Source organism: Ornithorhynchus anatinus, chromosome 14 (genome assembly GCF_004115215.2).
Source record: "Ornithorhynchus anatinus isolate Pmale09 chromosome 14, mOrnAna1.pri.v4, whole genome shotgun sequence".
In the NCBI taxonomy this organism is placed as follows: Eukaryota; Metazoa; Chordata; class Mammalia; order Monotremata; family Ornithorhynchidae; genus Ornithorhynchus; species Ornithorhynchus anatinus.
Window position 1 is genome coordinate 52,337,335 of NC_041741.1, and position 24,176 is coordinate 52,361,510.

Below are 24,176 nucleotides of genomic sequence, written 5' to 3' on the forward strand. Positions count from 1 at the left end.
TATAGACCAACAACGAAGGGACTCGGGTTAATTTGAGTTGTGCTTGTCCCAATCAAGATTTGGAGCCTGACTGAGGAGGGACGGGACCCTTTGCCCCTGACCCCCTGCTCGGTTTTCTGGACGAGCTTAGGGTGGTGGAGGCGGGGAGGCGGTCTGTCAGCGACTGCCCCGAAATCAGAGCGGGCCTGGAGGGGGATTAGGATTGCCTAAACCAATCCTACCCCCACCACCAAAAGGAGAAAACCCTACACGGCCCCCCGTCTCTGCAGAAGATGCTTCGTCGAGCGAGAAGGGGCGCGGAAAGGCTGTGGGGCCCAGGCAAGCACCGCGACAGGTCGACGGACCCGCCCCAGGCCCTTCGGGTCTTGAACCCCAAAGAAATGGGACAGATTTCGGGGAGGGGCGTGGCATGGGGCCCTGCGGAGGGTGGAGCTAGGAGGAGGATGGGGTTAGGGGAAGGGCTAGGAGCAGTGAGGGGGAGGAGCTAGGAGCAGTGCGGAGGGAGGAGCCAGAAGCAGTGAGGAGGGAGGAGCCAGAAGCAGTGAGGAGGGAGGAGCTAGGAGCTGTGAAGAGGGAGGAGCTAGGATCTGTGAAGAGGGAGGAGCTAGGAGCTGTGAGGGGGTGGAGATAGGAGCAGTGAGAAAGGTGAGCTAGGAGCAGTGAGGAGGGAGGAGCTAGGAGTAGGGAGGAGGGAAGAGCTAGGTGCAGTGAGGGGGGTGGAGATAGGAGCAGTGAACAGGGTGAGCTAGGAGCAGTGAGGAGGGAAGAGCTAGAAGGGAGGAGCTAGGTGCAGTGAGGGGGTGGAGATAGGAGCAGTGAACAGGGTGAGCTAGGAGCAGAGAGGAGGGAGGAGCTAGGTGCAGTGAGGAAGGTGGAGCTAGGAGCAGTGAGGAGGGTGAGCTAGGAGCAGTGAGGAGGGAGGAGCTAGGAACAGTGAGGAGGGTGAGCTAGGAGCAGGGAGAGGGGCGGAGCTGGGAGCAGTGAGGAGGGAGGAGCTAGGAGCAGGGAGGGGGCGGAGCCGGGAGCAGTGAGAGGGCGGAGCCGGGAGCAGTGAGAGGGCGGAGCTAGGAGCAGGGAGGAGGGTGGAGCTAGGAGCAGTGAAGAGGGTGGAGCTAGGAGCAGGGAGGGTAATGTGTGTGTAGGCGTAGGGGGTGCGGGGCTGGGGCGGGGCCGAAGGGAACGGAAGGCCTGGTGGCGGGGCGAAAGGAAAGGGGGCGGAACGAGCGTCTTGGGCGGAGGCCGAGGGCCGGTGGCGGCGTGGAGGCGGCGAGGCCATGGCGGGCGAGAGCGGCGGCGAGGACTACGAGGTGTGGGTGGCCCTGCACGGGCCGGCGCTGCGGGCCGCCGGGGTGCCCCCGCGCTACTGGACACGCCTCCTGCACAAGCTGGAGAACGAGGTGGGACCGGCACCCCGGGGGGTCGGGGGCGGTGGGTTCCCGCAACCCCCTTCCTCCTCCTCCGAGGAGCGGCCGCTTCTGGGCTCCCGAGTCCCTCAACCCGAATCCCGCCTCTTTGTCCCCAAAACATCCCCCTGGGGGTAGCGGACTGCGGGCTTTCCCTGGGAGAAGAACTGGGCGGAGCGCTTACTGTTTGCAAAGCACTGTACTCTTCATTCATTCAATCGTATTTATTGAGCGCTTACTATGTGCAGGGCCCTGTACCAAGCGCTTGGAATGGACAATTCGGTAACAGAGACGATCCCTGCCCAATAACGGGCCCACAGTCTAATCGGGGGAGACAGACAGTAAAGCAAAACAAGACAACATCATCAAGATAAATAGAATCCTGGAGGTATACACCTCATTCAACTATGTGCCTGGGAGAGTACAATATAACAACAGACATATTCCTGCCCACAACGAGCTCACAGTCTGGAGCGGGAGACAGATATGAATATAAAGAAATAAATAGATAAATCACAGGTAGTTACAGGAGGTGCCCGAAGCGGGGTCGAGAAGACCCAGGCCAACCCGGCCCAGCCGTGAGGAAGCCGTAAAGAAGCTGCAGGTGCGAATACTGAGCTCTGGAGGGAGAGGGGGCCCGCCCCGAAGGATTCATTCATTCAATAGTATTTATTGAGCGCTTACTATGTGCAGAGCACTGTACTAAGCGGAAGGATCCTCTCGGGGCCCCGCAGGCCTAGCCAGGCGCATGCGTGCTTGTCTTCTAAGGGAACGGGGCGAGGGCGGGGCACAACGGCTACGGGCCTTTCATTCATTCATTTATTCTTTCAATCCTATTTATTGAGCGCTTACTTACACCCTGGCCCACGTCCTACCACTGACCTGGAATGCCCTCGCACCTCACCTCAGCCAAACTAACTCTCTTCTCCTCTTCAAAGCCCTACTGAGAGTTCACCTCCTCTAGGAGGCCTTCCCAGACTGAGCCCTCCCTTTCCCTCCCCATTCCCCCTACTCCCTCCCTCTGCTCTACCCCCTTCCCCGCCCCACAGCACTTGTGTATATTTGTATATATTATTACTCTATTTTATTAATAGTGTGTATATATCTATGATTCTCTTTATCTGTTTTGTTGGTACTGATGCCTGACTACTTGTTTTGTTTTGCTGTCTGTCTCCCCCTTTTAGACTGTGAGCCCGTTGTTGGGCAGGGATTGTCTCTGTTGCCAAACTGTACATTCCAAGCGCTTAGCAGAGTGCTCTGCACACAGTAAGCGCTCAGTAAATACGACTGAATGCATGCAAGTGCAGAGCACTAGTAAGTGTGCATGCGCGCCCCCAGGAGCAATAAGCGGAGTTGGGGGGGTGCCCAGGAAGGGACAAGAAACAGGGTTGGGGGTGTGCCCAGGGCAGGGGCTATGTGCATGGGCCCAGGGCAGCAGGTCAGGTAGACAGGGGGTAAGGTAGACAGGGAAGGGGCTGGGTTTGGCACCCACCCACTGTCTCCCAGGCAGTGCTGGAGTCCTCAGTGGGAAGAGCACTGGAGAAAACCCAGTGCCCTTGCTTAGCAATGCAGCATCGCAGGGAGGGTCGCTTAGGTTGTGTTTTTTTGTTTTAATTAATTTTGCCAAAATGCAAGAACCCCAGGGGAATCCTGCCTCCGCATTCAGATGGTAAAACAGCACATGTGAAATTATGCCCAGATTTATGTATGGCGGGCCAGATTTCTGGTCCACACCCAGGAGATTGGGATGGCGAGGCTGGCAGGGTGGGCGGGGTGCCTGTGGTTTGTGGCGGGGGGAGAGCAGCAGGAGCCAAGCTGGGTTCAGATCAGATAGCCCAGTGGGTGGTGCTGGGCCAAGGTTCAGCAGATTTTCTGTCCGAGAGGCAGTGGGAGATTAGTGCTAGAGGTGCCCCTTCCCTCCCATTGAGTGATAATGGTATTAAGTGCAAACATTTCTTTCCTCCTTTCGTGGTTTCTGAGCTTACCTAGTATAGTGCCTGGCAAATAGTAAGTGCTTAAATACCATTTACTTATATTTATTAATTCTCAATCCAACCTTCCAACTGTTCCTTGCCCTCATGCTCCCAACCCAGAGAGTGCCAGGCCACACTCAGCAGCCATGCAGAACGCCTAGTCGTGCCGACAGCCTCTAGGGGGACAGTGCCCTGTACCACTGTGTTGTTTCTTTAAGTCTTAGTTGGCAGTGAGTTGGGCAAGGTGAGGGAAATTAAGAGTTTCCCAGCCCTGGAGGTTCACGTTAACAATCCTAAAAATCCATTGGCAGGTCCTGGGAGTTGGAATCCAGAAAACAGATTTCTAATTATAGTATTTATTAGGGCCCCCTCTAGGTGCCATGCACTGTGCTTAATGTTGGAGCAAATATCGGATACATCCCTCTCTTCCACGAGGTTCATAATCTAAACTGCGTGGCAGAGGAACAGGACTCTTATCTCCATTTTATGGATAAGAAAACTGGGACCCAGAAAGTATAGGCGACTTGCCCAATTTGGCCCAGAAGGCCAGGGGAGAGCCCAGACTAGAACCCAGCTCTCTCCCTCTGTGCCTTAGACCGCACCAGCTCAGTCAGTCAATCTTATTTATGGATTTATGGTGTGCAGAGACTGTACTCGGCACTTGGGAGAGTACAATGTAACAGATTTGGTAGGCATTATCCCTGCCCACAAGGAGCTTACACTCTGGGGCCTCCTGTAATGCCCTCCAGTTTCCATTTTTAGAACTTCACTAGTAGGGTGGCTTTCTCCGTGGCATGCAGTGCCCACGGTCTCTCCTCACTCGTTGCATGTCCTAGAAGTGCTGCCTGTACTGGGGGCTGGGGCAGGTTCTGCAGCAGGATACCTACATGCAAGACAGTCCTTGGTCAGTGTTGCCCCTCGGACCTTAGGTTGATTCTAATTCCTGCATGCCTCCAGCCTCACAGATGAATGTCATTAGATCTGAAGCTCCTTGCAGACAGGGATTATGCCTTTTGCTTCTGTTGTATGCTCCCCAAAATCCTGCACAGCCCCCAGAAGTCACCTGGGCATCCACAAACAGTCCCCTAGCAGGTGTCCGGCCCAGTATCCAACCCAGAGGGTGCCGGACATGGTGTCTGGTCCCCAGTGTTCCTCCCTAAAAGCTGTGGTGATGTCATAATGAGGAGCAGTTATGCTGAGGAGTCGGTCATTAGCCCACTACCCAGAAGCCTTGTTGCTGAAGATAATGAGTGGAGTTAGCACTGAGGATTCGGTCATGCTCAGTCATTGGTGGCTTAATTCCCTATCTTTTCCCATCTGTCCATCTTGACAAGGGGATTCGTGCACTGCTCTGGCTCACCCATCCTGGGCCTGGTTGGCTTGGCACCACTCTGTGCCAGTGGCAAGGCCCATGCCAGCACTTGGGGTCGGACGGGACTGTTGGGTCCGGGGCTGCTCTGGGGACAGGACCCAATTGGGGTGGGGTCAGGCAGGGTCTGGACCACCTCCGGGATAGGGTCAGGCAGGGCAAGGGCCTCAAGAGTCTGCGTGCCTGGCGATGATTACCCAGCCCCGCTCTGGCTGCAGGTGTTTGACGCTGGAGAGGTGTTTGGGATCATGCGAGTGGAGGAAGGTGAGGAAGAGGAGGACGGCATTGAAGAGGAGCAGGAGCAACTGAGGAAAAAGGCAAACCCAGGAACTGAACTCTGTTATAAGGTCATCGTGACGAGAGAGGATGGACTGCAGGCAGCTGATCCCAACAGGTGGGTCTGGCCTCTGCCCCTGCCCCTTCCCCACCTGCCAGGCCATCAGTCCTAGAAGCAGCGTGGCCTAGCAGAAAGAACCCAGGCCTGGGAGTCAGAAGGACCAGGGTTCTAATCCTGGCTCTGACACTTGTCTGCTGTGTGATCTTAAACAAGTCACTTCACTTCTCTGTGCCTCAGTTACCTCATCTGCAAAGTGGGGATTAAGACTGTAAGCCCCATTAGGGACATGGACTGTATCCAACCTATCTTTTATCTCCCCCATGACCTTTGACACAGATTGGCAGTGGTCAATCACTCGTGGTCTGTGGGGCTGCTTGTGGCATATGGAAACAGTGTTCAGCACTTAGAACAGTACCTAGCACTTAGAACATTAGTGATGATAATGGTATTTGTTAAGCACTTACTATATGTCAAGCACTTTTCTAAGCACTGAAGTAGATACAAGTTAATCAGTTTAAGAGGGAGGGAGAACAGGTATCGATTTATCACTTTACAGTTGAGGAAACTGGTGCCAGAGAAGTCAAGTGAGTTGCCCAAGGTCACACAGCAGGCAAGTGGCAGAGCCCAGATTAGAACCCAGGTTCTTCTGACTTCCAGCCCCATACTCTTTCCACTGGTCATGTTGCTTCCCAACAGTGCTTGACACCTAGTGTCTAGCAAATACCATTTAAAAAAAAACAAAAAACCACTTTATTGGGCAATGTAAAACCACTTTATTGGGCAATGTGACCTGGCCATCCTCCTCCCCCCGGTCGCTCATCCATCTCAGATGATGAAAACCCACGGCAACTGAATTTATTTGACCCAAAAAGGGCCAGGGGTGGAGTGGGATAGTCCATCGAGTCTTCTCACAACCTGTGCCTGTCTTATTCCTGGGGTCTATGTCATCAGCCGCAGAGCGATGAGTCCATGATGATTGGAGCAACAAGACCAAGGTGTTCCTAGTGAAGAGCCTACAGTGTTGGGAGCTCCTCCCCGCGCCAGGCCCTCCCTCCCTCCCTCCCTCTCGCAGTGGGTCAGCTGCACGTGCTGCAGCGAGTCCGGTTCCATCCTGCTCTGTATTGCAGCGTCTTCCTGGTAGACCACGCCTGGACGTACCGCGTGGAGCAAGCCCGCCCGCAGCTGCACCAGGTGCCCGGGTTGCTCCAGCGCATGGCTGGTCTCATGGGGGCCGAAGTGCACGGCGAGGTCCCGGACGAGGCAGCCGTGGAGCACGTACTAGAGGAGATGTGGAGGTTCAACCAGACGTACCAGCTGAACCAGGGGGTGAGGCCGCGGGGGAGTCCTTGGGGCCATTCATTCATTCATTTTCATTTATTGAGGGCTTACTGTGTGCAGAGCACTGTACTCAGTGCTTGGGAGAGCACAGTACATCAATAAACAGACACATTCCCTGTTCACAACAGCACAGGGCATTTGGGGCCCAGACTGTCTCAGGTCCAGGGTTGAGACCGCTTCTCAAGGGATTGTCTCCCTGGGCTGAGCGGAAGTCTGCCAGGCCCCAGGCCCTGGGCTGGGCCCCTGGGATCCTTCCTGCAGGGCTCATCCCCTTGATAGGCTGGGCGTCTGCAGTTGGAGTGGCCAATTCCCAGCCCAGTGTCTCAGTTCTTGGGGGGGTTGGGAAAAGCTGCCAGTGGCCCAAGCTGCCCTCTCAGCTTCATTCTGTCCTCCCGCTCCCTGCGCCGGCCACAGTCAGCCGAGGAGCAGGTTCCGGTCTGGTACGTCATGGACGAGTTTGGCTCCCGGATCCAGCACTGTGATGAACCGAGCTTCGCCACGGCCCCTTTGTTCTACGCCCCGCAGCAAGTGGCCTACACTGTGCTGTGGCCCTTGAGAGACCTGGAGACTGGTGGTGAGTGGCCCACCGGTTCGAGGCCGGCCCGGGACTGGCAGCTGCTCGGCAGAGGGGTTCCTCTGCCTGCTCCTTGGAGCTGTGACGGAGGGCAGGCTCCCTATGGGCTAAGTTCAGAGCTGACCGCTGAGGCAGTGAGTGACCATGGTGTGGCGGCTGCATGGCTAGAAGCCCACACCCTCCCTGACCACTCCCGTCCTGTCTAACCAATCCTTCTCTGCCACAGAGGAAGTGACCCGGGACTTTGCCTACGGAGAAAGGGATCGTCTGATTCGAAAATGCATGTTGATGCCATGGCTTCCCGCGGATGTGTCGGACATTGACGTGACCACGCCTGAGCCGCCCGAGGCACACTTCCAGGTCGGGCCACGGGTTGGGATGGACTCAGGCTGAGTGTCGTTAGCCCAGCCCCTGACCAACCCTGCCTGAATCTTGCCCCCCCTCCACCACACCCTGCCAGCTGTGTCGGCGAGCAGCCCCTTGGACACCCCAAACCAGGGGCCTTCATGGTGTGGGTTTAAATGTCAGGGCATCTCAGGGTCATCTTTCTAGGACTCCAGCCTTAGGTGTCAGCCGCGCCCACTACTCATAGCCCCCAACAGGAGTTGCATGTGCATGTGTGTTTATGCATGTTTGCTCACATGTGTGCACATGGGCGAACCAGGTAATAGGATTTTTGAGTCCATTTCCTGTCTGCCTGTTTGATCCAGCAGCCTTTGCTGGGTTTGTGTTCTTCCAGGCTCTAGTAGTTGCGGCAGTCCCGTTTAGTGACATTTGATGCTGGGCCTGCTGGTCAGCTCCCCCACTCCCTCCACCCCACCTCGCCCAGTTGTCTGCTCCCACTCCGAGCTCCCCAAAGAGGCCCGGGTGTACTCCTCTCCCCTCCCCCTGGCCCTGAGCCAGAACCACCGTGGGCGAGCTCTTGAGGGCCCGGTCCTGTGTCTTCCCAGGCGATTCTGGAGGAGAATCAAGAGACGCTCCCGACTGCCATCAGCCCGCCGGTGTATCCTGCCACCAAGGTCTTCAAGTACGTCCCTCCAACGTGGGACCGTCTCCCTACCCTGCTTGCCCACCCACCCCCCACGGAATGGCCTCATCGGGGCTGTTGCCACCTTGGCTGCAAAGAGCAGATTGCCCCTTGGGCTGCAGGCCTCCTGCTCTCTCTGCCTAGACCACTTATGGGCAATAGCCAAGGGGCTAGCCCGGCAGGCCAGGGAGCATTTGATAAATACCCAAACTAGGGGCCGAGCCCTGAGATAGATCTGGGGTAATTTAAGCAGTCCAGGTGTCCGTCCTCCGTGGGACTTGCCATTCTAAGCTGGGGAAGACTAGTAATGATTATGGTACTTATAAGTGCTTATTATGTTCCAACCACTGTTCTAAGCAGTAGGGTAGACACAAATTAATTGAGTGGGACACAGTCTCTGTCCCACACGGAGCTCACACTCTTAACTCCCATTTTACAGATGAGGTAACTGAGGGCCTGAGAAGCGAAGTGACCTGTCCAAGATCACACAGCAGATATATGGTGGATGCAGGATTAGAACCCAGGTCCTTTTGACTCTGAGGCCCGTGCTCTATCCACTAAACCATGTTGCTTCTCAAGGAGAAGTACAAGGGGAGGCAGCGTGGCCCAGTGGACAGAGTGTGGGACTGGGAATAGGAAGACCAGGAACTGAGTCCCAGCCCTGTCCGTGGCCTGCTGCATGACCTTGAGCAGATTTCTTACCCTTTCTGCCGGCTTCATTTTCCCCATATGTGCGGTGGGGATTAGATTAGACAGAGAACAAGGGACGGGACCTACGTCCGATCGGCTCGCCAGGGGTCCACCCCTACATAAGGGGCACCGAGTGATTGCCGCCACTCCCATCCTGGGGTGGGGGCAGTGGCGGTGACCTGCACCCGCCTCTCCCCTGCCCCGTGGTGGGGTCTCCCGATACAGGGTGTTCACCGATCTTCAGCAGGTGCGTGACAACTTGACCCACCCCCGTTTTCAGCTCACCAGCTCCAAGGCCGAAGCAGACATCCTCTACACCTTCTCCCACTTCAAGGATTACAGGTTTGGCCATCCATCCTTCTGTTCCCTCCCCCTTCTCCTTCCCCCCTGCTCCCAATTCCGTGCTGGTCTGGGCATCCCCAGTCCATCCATCTCCCCCCTGCCCCCCGCCCGGTGATTCCATGCCAAGTCCAGGCACCCCTTCCTACCCCTTCCACTTCACTCCTTGGCAGGGCGTTGAGCGAGGAGCGACCTGAGGTGATGCTGAACCAGTTTCCATGTGAAAGCCTCCTGACGGTGAAGGATTGTCTGGCTGCAGTGTCCAGGCGGGTTGGGGGGCCCGAGGGACCATTATGGCTACCCCGAACATTCAACCTCCGAACAGAGCTGCCCCAGTTCATCAGCTACTTCCAGCAGCGAGAAAGGCGGTAATCAGTCATTGAGTCAATCATTTGTATTTATTGAGCGTTTACTGTGTTCAGAGCACTGTACTAAGCACTTGGGAGAGTACAGTATAACAATAACAGGTAATCCCCCAGTGATGGATGGTGGGGGTGGGGTGGAGCAACGACACTGGACCACAGAGCCCCCGGGGAAGGCCAACTTAAGCCCATAGACAGTAACCAAATGGCACAGGACAGGACAGGGGAGGGCAAGAAGCCTGTAAAACCCTGTTCATCAGGTATCAGGGCAGGAGCAGCAACAGGGATAAAGCATGGGCCCGGAAGCCAGAGGACATGGGTTCTAATCCCGACTCTGCCAATTACTTGCTGTGTGACCGTGGTCAACTCACTTAACTTCTCTGTACCTCAATTTCCTCAACTGCAAAATGGGGATTCATCACTTGTTCTCCCTCCTACTTAGACTGTGAGCTCCATGTGGGTCAGGGACTGTCTATCTTTTATCTACCCCAGAGCTTAGAACAGTGTCTTACTCATAGTAAGCATTTAACAAATGCCATTAAGAAAAAAGGCATTTTACTGAATACAACTGTGGGCAGTTTGGACTGGGCGCCAGCTCTAGGCAGGGAGCAAGAGATGTAAACCACATGTTTTTTGCCCTCGAGGATCTTAGTTAAGTGAGGGAGACAGGCAGACCCACATGATCTCCCAGGAGTAGGAAGAAAGAGGAGGACATGAGTGACAGTGACACAGGCTGACATGTGATCCACCTGTTGGGAGCACATCCATGGTACTCCAGTCAGTGGGCTGACACCACTCCAGGGAAGGCTTCCTGGAGAAGACTGGCTGGTTCAGGAGGGCTAGGAAGATGAGGAGAATAGTATATGATAGATTGTATGTGTGTGTGTTTGTGTGTTGGTGGGGGCGAGGAGATTCGGGTAGCAGGGGGACTTGAAGGAGTGGGTGGGGAGGGTCGACAGAGGCATGAGACGGCTGGCCCCCTAGGGTCACCGAATCGGCAGGCTCTCCTGAGAAGCAGCCTGGGGCCCGGCTATGCAGGGCTGTGCCCCACTGAGCGAGCAGGAGGGTCGGGCGATGTTGGAGGGGCATCCCAAGATTACTCCAGGCAGCGCTGGTTTTCCCACCCCAGGGGGGATGATAACCACTGGATCTGCAAACCATGGAACCTGGCTCGGGGCCTGGACACCCACATCAGTCGCAGCCTCAACTGCATCCTCCGGCACCGGGAGAGCACGCCTAAGGTGAGGAGGCAGGTCCCTTTAGTGTTCAGGTCTCAGCCCCATTTGCCGGTGAGCAGAGTTGTGGGCTGGCGATGGGCAGAGCTTTGGTGGGTTTGAGAACATCATCAGCCTGCCCGCACTGAGCAAAACGAGAACTCAGGGTGCTGAACTGCAGCAGTGTTGTGGTGCAGGGTTGCAGCACAACAGTTGCAACCAAGGTGAGGGCTCACAGCCCATGCCACCATGTCACTTCCCCTAAGCCCCATCCTCCCTGGGGCCACTGTGAGCCAGTGGATGTCTGGGCCCGCCATGGGAAGCTACAAGTCAGGGCCAGTGGCAGGCGGGACCGAGAGGAGCTGCTCCTTGGGGCCCACTACTCAGAAAGCAACCTTTCCCAACCCTCAGCCTGTGGCGGCTTGTGGAGTCCCAGCAAGAGGGGTCCCGGGAGCCCCCTGAGTCCATTGGACGGTGACCGCCCCAGGCTGATGGCAAGTGGTGTGCCCCAGGTGGTGTGCAAGTACATCGAGAACCCCGTCCTTTTCCGCCGGGACGACGTGGGGCTGGTCAAGTTTGACATCCGCTACATCGTGCTCCTGCGCTCCGTGCAGCCCCTCCGCCTCTTCGCCTACGACGTCTTCTGGCTGCGTTTCGCCAATCGGTACTGGCCAATGGGGACTCACCCCTCCCAGTGGGGGTGCGGGTGGCGGCCGGGGAGGGGCCTACTGTGGCCCTGTGTCGACCGATCAGGCCGGGGAATTTGCCAGGTGCCTTCATCCTGTGCAGGGCTCTGTACCAAGTGCCTAGGAGAGGCCAATAGAGATCAAAGGCATGATCCCTAACCTCAAGGAACTAGCTGTCCATGGGGGGAGAGATAGGTCCTGAAATACATAACAGGAAGTTGGAAGAAAAGGAGTATAAAGAGAGCCTCCCCACTATAGGAGATAGGAGGGTCAAGTACCCAAGTGCTTAGATGATGAGGAAAAAGGATGGACAAATGAGAGAGAAATCAGGGAAGGCTGCTTGGAAGAGGACAGGTTTCCAAAGGATTTTGAAGATGCAGAGAGCAGGGGTCGGTTGAATTTAAGCAAACTGGGATTTCTAGGCAGGGAGGAGGGTAAGCTGGGGTGTAGTGGGAGAAAAGAGTGGATAAAGAGCAGCGTGAGAAGCAGCACAGCCTAGTGGAGAAAGCTCGAGCCTAGGAGTCAGAAGGACCCAGCTGTGCCACCGTGGCTGCTGTGTGACCTTGGGCAAGGCACTTCTCTGCGTCTTGGTTCCCTCATCTATAAAATGGGGATGAATGAGTGCCCCATGTGGGACAGGGACTGTGTTCAACCCGATTTGCTTGTAACCTCCCTGGTGCTTAATACAGTGCCTGGCACAAAGTAAGCACTTAACAAATACCACAGTCGTTAAAGAGGAAGGAAGGAGAGAACTGAGAGCCTTAAAATGAGTGGTCAAGAGATTCTGCTCAATGTGGAGAGAAATGTGCAACCACGTGGGGGTTCTGAGCAGGGGAGAGCCAGGTACAGAATAGTGTTTTAGAAAAATGATTTGGGCAGCAGATTGAAATATGAACTAGAGGGGAAGAAGCTGGAGGCGGGGAGGTGAGTGAGATGGCAGGTACCCAAGTGGAGATAGGATAGGACAGACATCAGGACCGGTACGGTGGGCGTTTGGATGGAGAAGAAAGGGTGGATTCGGGAGAGGCAGTGGGGGTCGAACCGACAGGATTCAGTGACTGACTTGAATATGCAAGTGGAAGGAGAGCGATGAGGTGTGAGGCTAAAGAAGCAGCGTGGCTCAGTGGAAAGAGCACGGGCTTTGGAGTCAGGGCTCATGAGTTCGAATCCCGGCTCTGCCACTTATAGGCTGTGTGACTGTGGGCAAGTCACTTAACTTCTCTGGGCCTCAGTTCCCTCATCTGTAAAATGGGGATTAAGACTGTGAGCCCCACGTGGGACAACCTGATTCCCCTATGTCTTCCCCAGCGCTTAGAACAGTGCTTGGCACATAGTAAGCGCTTAACAAATACCAACATTATTATTATTATTAAAGTCAGAGCTGTGGGTTCATGAGTCTAAGGGGTGGAGGCGGTGGTGCGGTCAACCAGTGTTGGGAAAGTCAGTGAGGGAGAGTTGGCGGGCACTCATGAGCTGGGTTGGTGGTCACCAGTGACGGGGAGGGAAAGGCGAGCAGGCCTAGGCGATCGAGGGGCTGATGGTGGTGTTGGTTCGGACGGAGTGAGCGGATTGGGTTGTCAGTAGAGCCTTCGCCCTGGACGACCTGGATGACTATGAGAAGCATTTCACCGTGATGAACTACACGGCTCCCGCGGCCTTGAAGCAGGTGAGCAGAGAAGGGATGCAGCTGTCGGGGCCCAGACCCCACAGGAACCCCCACGGCTCCTGGTTGGTACGGCGGGGAGTGACCCGGACCCATGGCTCCTGGTTGGTGTAGCAGGGGCAGGAGTCCCGGACCTACGGCTTCCGGTTGGCATGGTCGGGGTGGGAGGCTCAGAGCCACAGCTCCTGGTTGGCATGACGGGAGGAGGCCTGGACCCATGGCTTCCGTTTGGTAGAGGGGGATGGGGATGCCCAGACTCCCAACTCCTGGTTGGCATCGGTGGTGGGAGGCCTGGACCTGTGGCTCCCGCTTGGCATGGGGGAGACAGGGCTCAGACCGAATTGAATTTTGATTCTCTAGCAGGCCTTGGGGCCCCTGAGAATGGTTGGGGAGGGGGGAGAGGCCGACCTCTGGTCTAGGGGTCCCACGCCAGGGTCCACCTGGGACCCATACCACCATGAGTCTTGGTCAGTCCTCATGCAGGGAACCCAGTAGGCTGGCCTGCCGTCACAGCCTGGCTCAGTGTGTTTTCCTGACGGAGTTGGGGGTCAAGGTCCCAGTGTTGCCCTGAGAAAGCTGGCCTTCATTGGCCCTGGGCATGGTCATGGTGGTTTCTGGCTTCCTACAAGGCTGTCTGTGTGGTGGGGCCTCCTGTAGGCACGCTGAGCGAACAGCAGACCCGGGCTTGACCTGAATTGACCAGAAGCTGAATTTTAAACTTTAAATTTCCACAAAACCAAATCGGAGGTGGCCGCTGACTATCCCATCACGGGGGGCAGAGAAGTGGGGATTGATCTGCTCAGAGGCGCCCAGCCCACACTGCTAAAACTGCCTTTCCCCACTCACGCTCCTCAGTTTCCCATCCTCAGCCCACCCCGGGTGCCCACGCTGGCACAAGCTTCTTGCTTCCCACCCAAGTCCACAGGAGCCGGTGAGATTGGTTGTGTCATTCCAGGTGCACTATGACGAGTTCATCCCACTGTTTGAGGAACAGTTCCCAGACCATCCCTGGCCTGCTGTGCAAGTATGTCACTGGAGGCGGGCGGGATGCTGCGCCACCCACCCCTTGGGTGCAGAGGGGCTCCCCCACACAATCCCCACGCCTCTCAAACGGTGCACACCATCCGTCCCTTCCTGGACCTCCAACGGTCTCTTCCCGGTCCCCAGGCAGAGATCTTCCAGGCCTTTGCGGAACTGTTCCAAGCGGCTTCCTGCCGGCCGGCCCCCCTGGGCCTCGCTCCCTACCCCTCTTCCCGAGCTGCCTACGCCATCGACCTCATGCTCAAATGGGACGTTCGTGAAGATGGTGAGTGTCCCCTAGCACCCTTCAACTCTGCCCGTTGTTGCGCCCCGGCCCCCCAACTTCTCCGCCACCTACTTTTGCAATCCCTGACCCTGAACCTCTTCCCCCTCAAACTCCAACTGGGATGGGGGGGTAGGGGATGCAGGCAAGCAGCGTCTGTGGGAAAGTGACCTTGTGCTCCTGGCTCTGAACCCCAGGTGAACGGATTATGCAGCCTCAGATCTTGGAGGTGAACTTCAACCCCGACTGTGAGCGTGCCTGCCGCTACCATCCCACCTTTTTCAATGACGTCTTCAGCACCTTGTTTCTGGACGAAACCGAAGGGTCACACGTGACCCAAGTCATCTAGGCCTCGGGTCCACCGCACCCCATCCATCTGGGACCAATGGTTGCCCCATGGCTCCAGCTGGGGGAGCGAGCTGGTGGGTGGCTACAGTGCAGTTCCTCTGCTCCCTGCTTGCTCTGGGCTCCACGTCCTGCCTTGTGCTGACCAGAGTCTCATGCAGGACTTCCATGGTGAGAAAATGAACCCGAGTCCCGAGTCATGCGCTCTCGGGCTCGCTGTCCAGCAGTGGCTGGCACGGGCTGGCTCCGTGACACTCCGGGCCCACAGAGCGGCCCAGTTTCCCAAGGCGTTCTGTGATGAGAATCGCCCACCAAACACTAAAGCCCCTTGGCCACAATTCGGTGTGGAGCTGGTTGTTTCAGGGGCCAGTGGGTAGCTCAGCAGGAGGAGCTCTCTCAGGATGAGGTTGAGCATAAGTGGCCCGGGGTTTGGGGGTGAAGGGAAGACCAGTCACATTCCCAGCAGCCGCCACCTCGACCCGCTCCTTCCTTCACCTTTATCTCCTGTCGGATGCTGCCCCAGCTCCGTGGAAGTGAAAGTCCGACACCAGGATTGGACCCAGTTTTTGAAAATTATTTTATTCCTTTAACTACCGTGATTGCTAATGTCCCCCCACCCCCACTGCCCTTCTCCATTCTTTGGATGGGCCTCTCCTCTTCCCTCACTCCCTGTCTGGGAGGTCAGAGATCAGACCCCTCCATTAGCCCAACTAAAGCCAGACTATTGGCACAGTGGGCAGTGACAAGACTCTCCCCACCGCCACCCTCATTCCCATCCCAAGTCCCATCTGTCCCTGCCCTAGTTATGTAGAGAAGTACTTAGGGCTGACTGAGTCTAAACTGGGGCAAGGCACGCCCAGCCCCTCCCGCCATGATGTCAGCTCCAGGAGGCTTCCGGCCGTTGGCTCGGCCTGGTTCACTCGCCCCTCCGACGCCGGTCAGCTGGGTTGTCCCTCCAGATGCGGTAGTTGAGGGCCGTGGCCAGGGCCAGCCAAGCCAGGTATGGATACAATAATCGTGCGGCTGGCCGGCTGACCTGCTGCCAGGACACGGTGGTGGCCACGGCCATGCCTCCCACAGCCAGGATGTCCACCAGGGCCTAGGGGGTGGGAGCACAGGTCACTGTGAGGCAGCACCTGCCCCTTGAGGTCCATCCCCCCTTCCCCCTTGACATCCTCCTGCGGGAGAGTCCAGCCCAGAAATACAGTGCCAGGACCACCCACTGCTGTCCTCCCAGCCTCCATCTCCACCAGCTAAGGGAAGTGGTCCTGTCTACGCCAATGGCAGGGGGCACTGAGGGAAGAGGAATCAGAGCCAAGAGAGGGCAGGATGAAGCCACTGGAGAATAGTCTTATAATTCTGAGTCTCTGGTGACTTCATCTCTGAAGGAGAGCCCTGCCTCAAAGTTGGCTTGTGTCATCAATTTTTGCCTCTCTGGCACCTAGCTGCCCCTGCCTCCGCCCCCAACTCTGTGAGTTCTTTCCACACCCCGTCACTGGTGTCGGTCGGAGTCTCCCTCCCATGGCAGACTTTGTATGGCAGGCCAACACTTACCCAGCCCATCTGATGGGCTCCAAAGAAGATGGGCGACCAGGCCCAGTTGAGGGCCAGCTGGCCGGTGTAGAGTCCAAGGGGCAGTAGTGCCTTCTCTGTGAAGCCTCCCAGCTCCCGCCAGACCAAGTAGGAGCCATAGCTGAAACACCCAAGAGCCTCCCGGTTAGCCCCATGCCTGGCCTGGCAGAAGGGGTCCTCATCTGCCCCCAACCCCAGTGCCCTAATTGGAGAATGGGGTGGCAGGAGCCTGGGCCTTAGAACTCGGAAGGGATGTGGGCCTGGGAAGGCGCCAGCCCTCATCTACTGACCTGCCAAGAGACCATTTCTTTTTGGGGTAGCAGTGAGGGTGCCAGGGTCAAGGGAGGGTTCGGTTTTGGTGTCCTAATCCCAGATGGAATCCAGGGCCCAGGGTCAGGGAAGGGCTAGGGTTCAGAATCCCCCCCACAGATCCTCACCACAGGTAGTGCACAGGGCCCAGGGTGGTTTTGGGGGATCTTGATGGAGCCCCACCCCAGGCAATGCATAGATCCCAGGGGTGACGGGGTCCCCTATATGGGTGCTCACCCCATGGCAGTGTACAAGGTCCCCCACACTGGGCCGAACATCCAGTTAGGTGGGGTCCATGTGGGCTTGGCCAGCGTTGTGTACCACGTGGTCACTTCTCTCCTCGTGTTCCGGGACACAGCGAACAACCCGAGGCTGGGGAGGAGGGTGAATCCAGCGGCAGGGACCCAGGGCGGGGCCATGGCCAATGCTGAAATGGTATATAGGAGGGGATGTTAGGCGTTCACTGGAAGTCAGGCAGGCTAAGGTGTGTGTGTGGCCATAGTGACACTCCACTGGTGCCTCAACTAGGACTGTGGCACTACAGTAACTGGCTCCCTCATACCCCGCCCCCACCCCTGGCAGCTCATACTCTCCACTCTGGACAAGCCTTCCAACCCTTCCCTCATATTCAATTCACTAGTCTCCTACCCCTTATACTCAGTCTACTCCTCCAGGTGGGCTATTCTACTTCACCCCTACATCCATGGCAACTGCTTACAAGTCCTCTCACCCCACCTAATTTGAATTCTTGTCAGTCAAGCAGTAGCCTGCATTGACTACTTGGAGGGGTACCCTGTACTTGAGAAGCAGCATGGCTCAGTGGAAAGAGCATGGGCTTTGGAGTCAGGGCTCATGAGTTCGAATCCCAGCTCTGCCACTTGTTGGCTGTGTGACTGTGGGCAAGTCACTTAACTTCTCTGGGCCTCAGTTCCCTCATCTGTAAAATGGGGATTAAGACTGTGAGCCCCACGTGGGACAACCTGATTCCCCTATGTCTACCCCAGCGCTTAGAACAGTGCTCGGCACATAGTAAGCGCTTAACAAATACCAACATTATTATTATTATTACACCAAAACTGATATGATAGTTAAGATTGCAGGTCAGAAAATATGATCCCTGCCCTCAATGGGTGTAGCTTGTCTCATCTTCAGAGAAGCAATGTGGCCTAGTGGATGAAGAGTGGCCTGAAACTCAGAAGGACCTGGGTTCTAATTCCCACTACCATTTATCTGCTGTGTTACGTGGGGCAAGTCATTTCTCTGTGCCTCAGTTACTACATCTGTAAAATGGGGGTTGACTGACAGTCCCATGTGGGACAGGGATTGTGTCCAACCCAATTATCTTGTACCTACCCCAGCACTTAATACAGTGCCTGGAACACGTAAGCATTTAACAAATACTATAATAATTATTATTATTCATGACTGAAAGCCAAATGGAAGCGGGAATTGATCTTCTAAAGTTTTTGATGTTGCCCAAGCAGTGCTCTTCCCACAACAGGTGCTCAGTAAGCACTCATTCAATAATTTAATAATAATAAATAATTATGGTATTTGTTAAGCACTTACTATGTGCCAGCACTGAGCACTTACTGTGTGCAGAGCACTGTACTTGGGAGAGTACAATATAACAATACCCACAGTAGGCAGCATTGGCCAAGTGGAAAGAGCACAGGCCTGGGAGTCAGAGGACCTGGGTTCTAACCTCAGCTCCTACACTTAACTGCTATGTGACCTTGGACAAATCATTTGTCTGGGCCTCGGTTTCCTCATCTGAAAAATAGGGATTCATTACTTGTTCTCCCTCCTACTTAGATTATGAGCCCTCTATGGGACCTGATGCTCTCATCTACCCCAGTGCTTAGTACAGTGCTTGGCACATAGCAATTAATCAAAATCATAATTGTTATTAGGCACTCAGTACAACACTCTGCCCACAGTATATGCTCAGTACAGGTGATTGATGCTTGGGTCATCAGGTCGTGCCTTCTGCCAGTCCAGCCAGGGACAGTGGGAGAAGCAACGTGCCTGGTAGACAGAGCACAGTTCTGGGTTCTAAGGCTGGCTCCTCCACTTGTCTGCTGTGTGAACTTGGACAAGTCACTTAGTTCCTCTGTGCCTCAGTTACCTCATCTGTAAAATAGGGATTAAGACGGAGTCCCTATGTGGGACAGGGACTGTGTCCCTTACCTTGTATCTACCCCAGCACTTAGTACAGTGCTTGGCACAAAGTAAGTGCTCAACAAATACCTCAATTATTATTATTATTAAGGTTTCAAACCAAGTCCAGGAGTCAGGCATCCTGGTCTCTCAGCATCCATAGTACTAATAACACTGGAGCTCACTGTGGGCAGGGAATGTGTCTGTTATATTGCTGTGTTGTACTTTCCCAAGTGTTCAGTACAGTGGCCTGCACACAGTAAGCACTCAAATATGATTGATTGAACAGTAATAAGGATGACAGTGGTATTTGTCAAACTCTTATTAAGTGCTGGGATAGAGAATCAAGTCAGACACAATCCATGTGCCTCAACTTTGGGGTGCTACCTCCCTTATGATAGACTGAATTGTGGGGGCTGAGGTGCACCCCCATTCCATATGGCCACCCAATATGGCCAGAGGGTGAGGCAGGGCTGGATCCTGAATTGGGTGAGCTAATTTTTTCCCAAAGGCTGGTGGGAGGGGGGAAGGGAATTGAGAATTGAGCCCAAGAAACTATACAGGACACTGGCCAGGAAGGGCCTAGAGAGTAGCGAGGTCCAGTGGACGGAACACAGGGCTGGGAGTCAGGAGAGCCGGCTTCCAGCCCCGGACCTGCCCCTGCCTGCTGGGTGACCCTGGCCAAGACACTCAACTTCTCTGGGCCATGGCCTAGAAAACAAGGGATAAGATCCCTGTTCTCTCGCCCTAAACTGTGATCCCATTGGGCTGCAGGGACTCTGTCCGATCAACTTGTTACTACTCCCCACTCAGCCCTGCCTTAGCTGGGCGTCTTGGTGAGTCCTGAATCGATGCGGTTTCCCTTGGTATTATTCGTAACAGTAGAGGGGCTTCATCCTTCCCTCCTCCCCAGCTTCAGTTCCCAGGGCCCAGGCCGCCGGCTGTCTCTGAGGGGAGAACAAGGCTGGGGCTTCATTCATTCAATTGTATTTATTGAGTGCTTACTATGTGCAGAGCACTGTACTAAGCGCTTGGAATGCACAATTTGGCAACAGAGACAATTCCTGCCCGGCAACGAGCTCACAGTCTAAAAGGCTTGGCTTTTGTGGTAGCCCCGGGCCTCCACCCCACCGCTGCTCCACTAGGGCAGCCTGGGCTAGCCTCCAGCAGGCTTCCGTCAGCCCCTGAGATCAGGCGGTGGATGGGGGGGTGGAGAGAGGGGCTGTCCTGCCCTGCCTTGCCCTGCCCCTGGGGCCCTGGTGACTCAGCCCTAGCGGGGTGGGATGGAGGCCGGCCAGAAGTTGGGGGGAGGGCTCGGGCAGTAGCTGGAGGTTGGGAGGAGGCAGCACCTCCTCCAGGAGGCTTTCCCTGCTTACATACAAAAGGAGCTCTTTCTCCGGTAGGAGGCCCGGGGGAGGGGAGGGAGCGGCAGAGAGAGGCGTCCTTCCCGCCAGGTCGGGGAAAGGCTGGGGGTGAAGAAAGCGGTGGGCTGAAGCGGGGCGGGCCGTGAAGCAAGCAGGGATGGATGGGGGATGGGGCAGACTCGCAGCTTCCGCAGGACAGCGCAGCCTGTCCCCTTCTGGGAAGCAACTCGAGACTTAGGGCAAAGGCAAAGGGGGTTAAAAGCCCGTTGGGCCCCAACCCCCTGCCCCTGCCCCGGACCCCCCGGCTCGTATGGGCGCCCACTGACCAGCCGGGAAGGAAAGGCCTCGCTCGGACTCCTCGGAACCGAAACTCGAACAAATATCAGCCGGCTCCCACGACCCCCGTGCCCTGCCCTGCTGGGATCGCCCCCTCTCCCGCCCCCCGGCTCCAGCTCTGTCCCCAGAAGGGCATCACCGGATGGGCACCGCTGCCCGCTTCGTCCGGACCCCACCCTAGGCGGGGCTTTCCACCCCAGAACTTGCATAACCGGGAAGCTTTTACTGGGCGCTTACACAACTGCCCAGCGGGCAGCGGGCAGGGGAGGCCCTGCAGGACCAGCCGGACCCAGGGGAGAGTGAGGGGGGCGACGCCGGGCGGTCCGTCTAGGCAGGAGGAGGACCCAGGGGTCCAGACCCTCCGGAGGGGAAGGGCGGGGACAGGGAGAAGGGGGCGGGGGCCCGGCCGGGCAAACGAGGAACTGGAGAATTTGTTAAGCGCTTACTCTGTGCCAAGCACTGTTGTAAGCGCTGGGCTAGATAAAAGGTAATCGGGTTATCCCACGTGGGGCTCCCAATCTTCATCCCCATTTTACAGGTGAGGGAACTGAGGCCCAGAGAAGTGAAGTGACTTGCCCGAAGTCACACATCTTGACAGGTGGCGGAGGCGGGATTAGAACCCACGACCTCTGACTCCCAAGCCCGGGTTCTCTCCATTGAGCCTCGTTGCTTCTCAAGAAGAGGGGAGTCACAACGGGCCGCATCGAGCCGTGGCCCGAGGCACCGGGAGGAAGGGGTGGGCGTCGGCCGGCCGGGGCAGGCCGGAGCCCCTCAGGCCGTGGAGGCCAACGGGGACCCCCCATCGAATGGTCATTTCGGAATCTGCCCTATCCCTCCACCTCCGCTGTCTGGGGCGCAGGGCACCCACCCACGGCGCTCTAGAGGGTGTAGGGAGCGCCCTGGCAGCGGGGGTGCCCTCTGGGTCTTTAGCGCCGGGATGGGAAGGGGGGCTGCCCCCGTAAGGCGAGGAACGACCTCGGGCAAGACCTCGGGCAAGACCTGGGGCCGCGGGCGCTACCCACCTCCGGGCTAGAAAAGGCGAGGAGAGGCTCCAGGCACCTTCAAGGCCGCAGCTGCCTAACTCCACTGACGCTCCGGCCCTGCCTTGTGGGCCGCCAAAGCCGGCGCCGGTCCCGCCCTGGTCCCGCCCCCGGCCCTGGCCAGGAGGCCTGGAGGCCAGGCCGGGGCGGGGCTGGCCCGGGGAGAGCCCTGCTGCCGCCCGATAAGACCCCCGGGGAGCCCCGCCCGGGACCGTGCGGCCGCGGCGGACCAGCCCGGGCCCCGCGGGAGGCTTTATTTGGCAAACGGAAACCTTTGCTTTTGTCTCTTCTCCCCTGTCTTCATTCAGTCGTATTTATTGAGAGCTCACTGTGTGCAGAGCACTGGACTAAGTGCTCGGAAAGGACAGTACAGCCATAAAGAGGGACCATTCTTGCCCACAACGAGCTCACAGTCTAGAGGGGGGAGACAAACATCGATACAAATAAATAGAAATATAGGCATATACATGTATGCGAAGTGCTGTGGGGGTGAGAGGGGAAGAGCAAAGGGAGGGAGGCAGGGTGACGCGGGAGGGAGTGGGAACTGAGGAAAAGTGGGGCTTAGTCTGGGAAGGCCTCTTGGAGGAGGTGTGCCTTCAGTGTGGCTTTGAAGGAGGGGAAAGTGATTGTCTGGCGGTCTGTCTGTCTTCCCCTCTTCCTACCCGCCCCTTGGCAGTTCACACTTGAGGAGGAAGTGACCCGGAACCTGTAGGACTCCTTTTCTGTCCTCTCTCCCCCAGTCAGACCTCCCTGGGGAGGGAACGGAGGCACAGAGAAGTGAGGTGACTTATAATAATAATTATGGCATTTGTTAAGCGCTTAACTATGTGCCAGGCACTGTACTAAGCGCTGGGGTGGATACAAGCAGATCGGGTTGGACGCAGTCCCTGTCCCACGTGGGGCTCACAGTTTCAATCCCCATTTTAATAATGTTGGTATTTGTTAAGCGCTTACTATGTGCAGAGCACTGTTCTAAGCGCTGGGGTAGACACGGGGGAATCAGGTTGTCCCACGTGGGGCTCACAGTCTTAATCCCCATTTTACAGATGAGGTAACTGAGGCCCAGAGAAGTGAAGTGACTTGCCCACAGTCACACAGCTGACAAATGGCAGAGTTGGGATACGAACCCATGACCTCTGACTACAAAGCCCATGCTCTTTCCACTGAGCCACGCTGCTTCTCTACAGATGAGGTCACTGAAGCCCAGAGAAGCGAAGTGACTTGCCCACAGTCACACAGCTGACAAGTGGCGGAGCTGGGATTCGAACCCATGACCTCTGACTCCCAAGCCCGGTCTCTTTCCACTGAGCCACGCTGCTTCTCTAAGGAGAGAGGAGAAGCAGATAAATAATAATGTTGGTATTTGTTAAGCGCTTACTATGTGCAGAGCACCATTCTAAGCGCTGGGGTAGATACAGGGTAATCAGGTTGTCTCACGTGAGGCTTACAGTTAATCCCCATTTTCCAGATGAGGTAACTGAGGCACAGAGAAGTTAAGTGACTCGCCCCCAGTCACACAGCTGACAAATGTCAGGATTCAAACCCATGACCTCTGACTCCCAAGCCTGTGCTCATTTCACTGAGCCACGTTCCTTCTCATGCTGTGTGCGGAGTGTAGTACTAAGCACTTGGGGGGTACAATTCGGCAACCGATAGAGACCATCTCTTCCCAGTGACGGGCTCACAGTCTAAACGAATAATAATGGTATTTGTTAAATGCTTACTATGTGCCAAGTACTGTTCTAAGCGCTTGGGGTATGGATACAAGGTGATCAGGTTGTCCCACGTGGGGCTCACAGTCTTCATCCCCATTTTCTAGATGAGGGAACTGAAGCCCAGAGAAGTAAAGTGACTCACCCAAAGTCACACAGCTGACAAGTGGCAGAGCCAGGATTAATAATAATAATAATAATAATGATGGTATTTGTTAAGTGCTTACTATGTGCAAAGCACTGTTCTAAGTGCTGCGTGGGGGGACCTCCGGACCTCTGGACCAGCTGGACCTCTGTGCCTCCGTTCCCTCATCTGTAAAATGGGGATGAAGACTGCGAGCCCCACATGGGACAACCTGATGACCCTGTACCTACTCCTGTGCTTAGAACAGTGCTCTGCACATAGTAAGCACTTAACAAAGACCATCATCATTATGATTATTAATCCCGGCTCTGCCCCTTGTCAGCTGTGTGACTTTGGGGGAGTCACTTCACTTCTCTGGGCCTCAGTTCCCTCATCTGGAAAATGGGGACTCAGACTGTGAGCCCCACATGGGACAACCTGATGACCCTGTATCTACCTCCACACTTAGAACAGTGCTCTGCACATAGTAAGGGCTTAACAAAGACCATCATCATTATTATTATTATTATTATTATTAATCCCGGCTCTGCCCCTTGTCAACTGTGTGATTTTGGGCGAGTTACTTCACTTCCCTGTGCCTCAGTTCCCTCAACTGGAAAATGGCGACTCGGACTGTGAGCCCCACGTGGGACAACCTGAAGACCCTGTATCTACCCCAGCTCTCAGAACAGTGCTCTGCACGTAGTAAGCTCTTAACAAAAACCAACATTACTATTATTATTATGACCCTGTATCTACTGTGGGCAAGTCACTTAACTTCTCTGTGCCTCAGTTCCCTCATCTGGAAAATGGGGATTAAGACTGTGAGCCCCACGTGGGACAACCTGATTCCCCTGTGTTTACCCCGGCGCTTAGAACAGTGCTCTGCACATAGTAAGCGCTTAACAAATACCAACATTATTATTACCCCAGCGC

The 24,176-nt window shown here is 55.9% G+C and overlaps 2 protein-coding genes across 2 annotated transcripts; one reads left to right on the plus strand and one right to left on the minus strand.

Annotated features, from left to right (window-relative positions):
* The first annotated feature begins 1,179 nt into the window (after positions 1–1,179).
* Positions 1,180–14,961, plus strand: TTLL12 (tubulin tyrosine ligase like 12). The gene is made up of 14 exons (XM_029079064.1): positions 1,180–1,397; positions 4,964–5,139; positions 6,210–6,408; positions 6,835–6,994; positions 7,221–7,354; positions 7,945–8,021; positions 8,937–9,053; positions 9,224–9,418; positions 10,542–10,653; positions 11,139–11,290; positions 12,897–12,978; positions 13,931–13,999; positions 14,143–14,281; positions 14,476–14,961. Exons 1-14 carry the CDS (start codon positions 1,275–1,277, stop codon positions 14,625–14,627), a joined length of 1,887 nt encoding a protein of 628 aa, XP_028934897.1. The 5' UTR covers positions 1,180–1,274; the 3' UTR covers positions 14,628–14,961.
* Positions 14,962–15,176: 215 nt separating this feature from the next.
* On the minus strand, positions 15,177–21,495 carry TSPO (translocator protein). The gene is made up of 4 exons (XM_029079065.2): positions 21,387–21,495; positions 16,742–16,931; positions 16,178–16,316; positions 15,177–15,722 (listed from the first exon to the last, which is right to left on the minus strand). The coding sequence occupies exons 2-4, from the start codon at positions 16,921–16,923 to the stop codon at positions 15,540–15,542; spliced, it is 504 nt and encodes a 167-aa protein (XP_028934898.1). The 5' UTR covers positions 16,924–16,931; positions 21,387–21,495; the 3' UTR covers positions 15,177–15,539.
* Between the last annotated feature and the right edge of the window lie 2,681 nt (positions 21,496–24,176).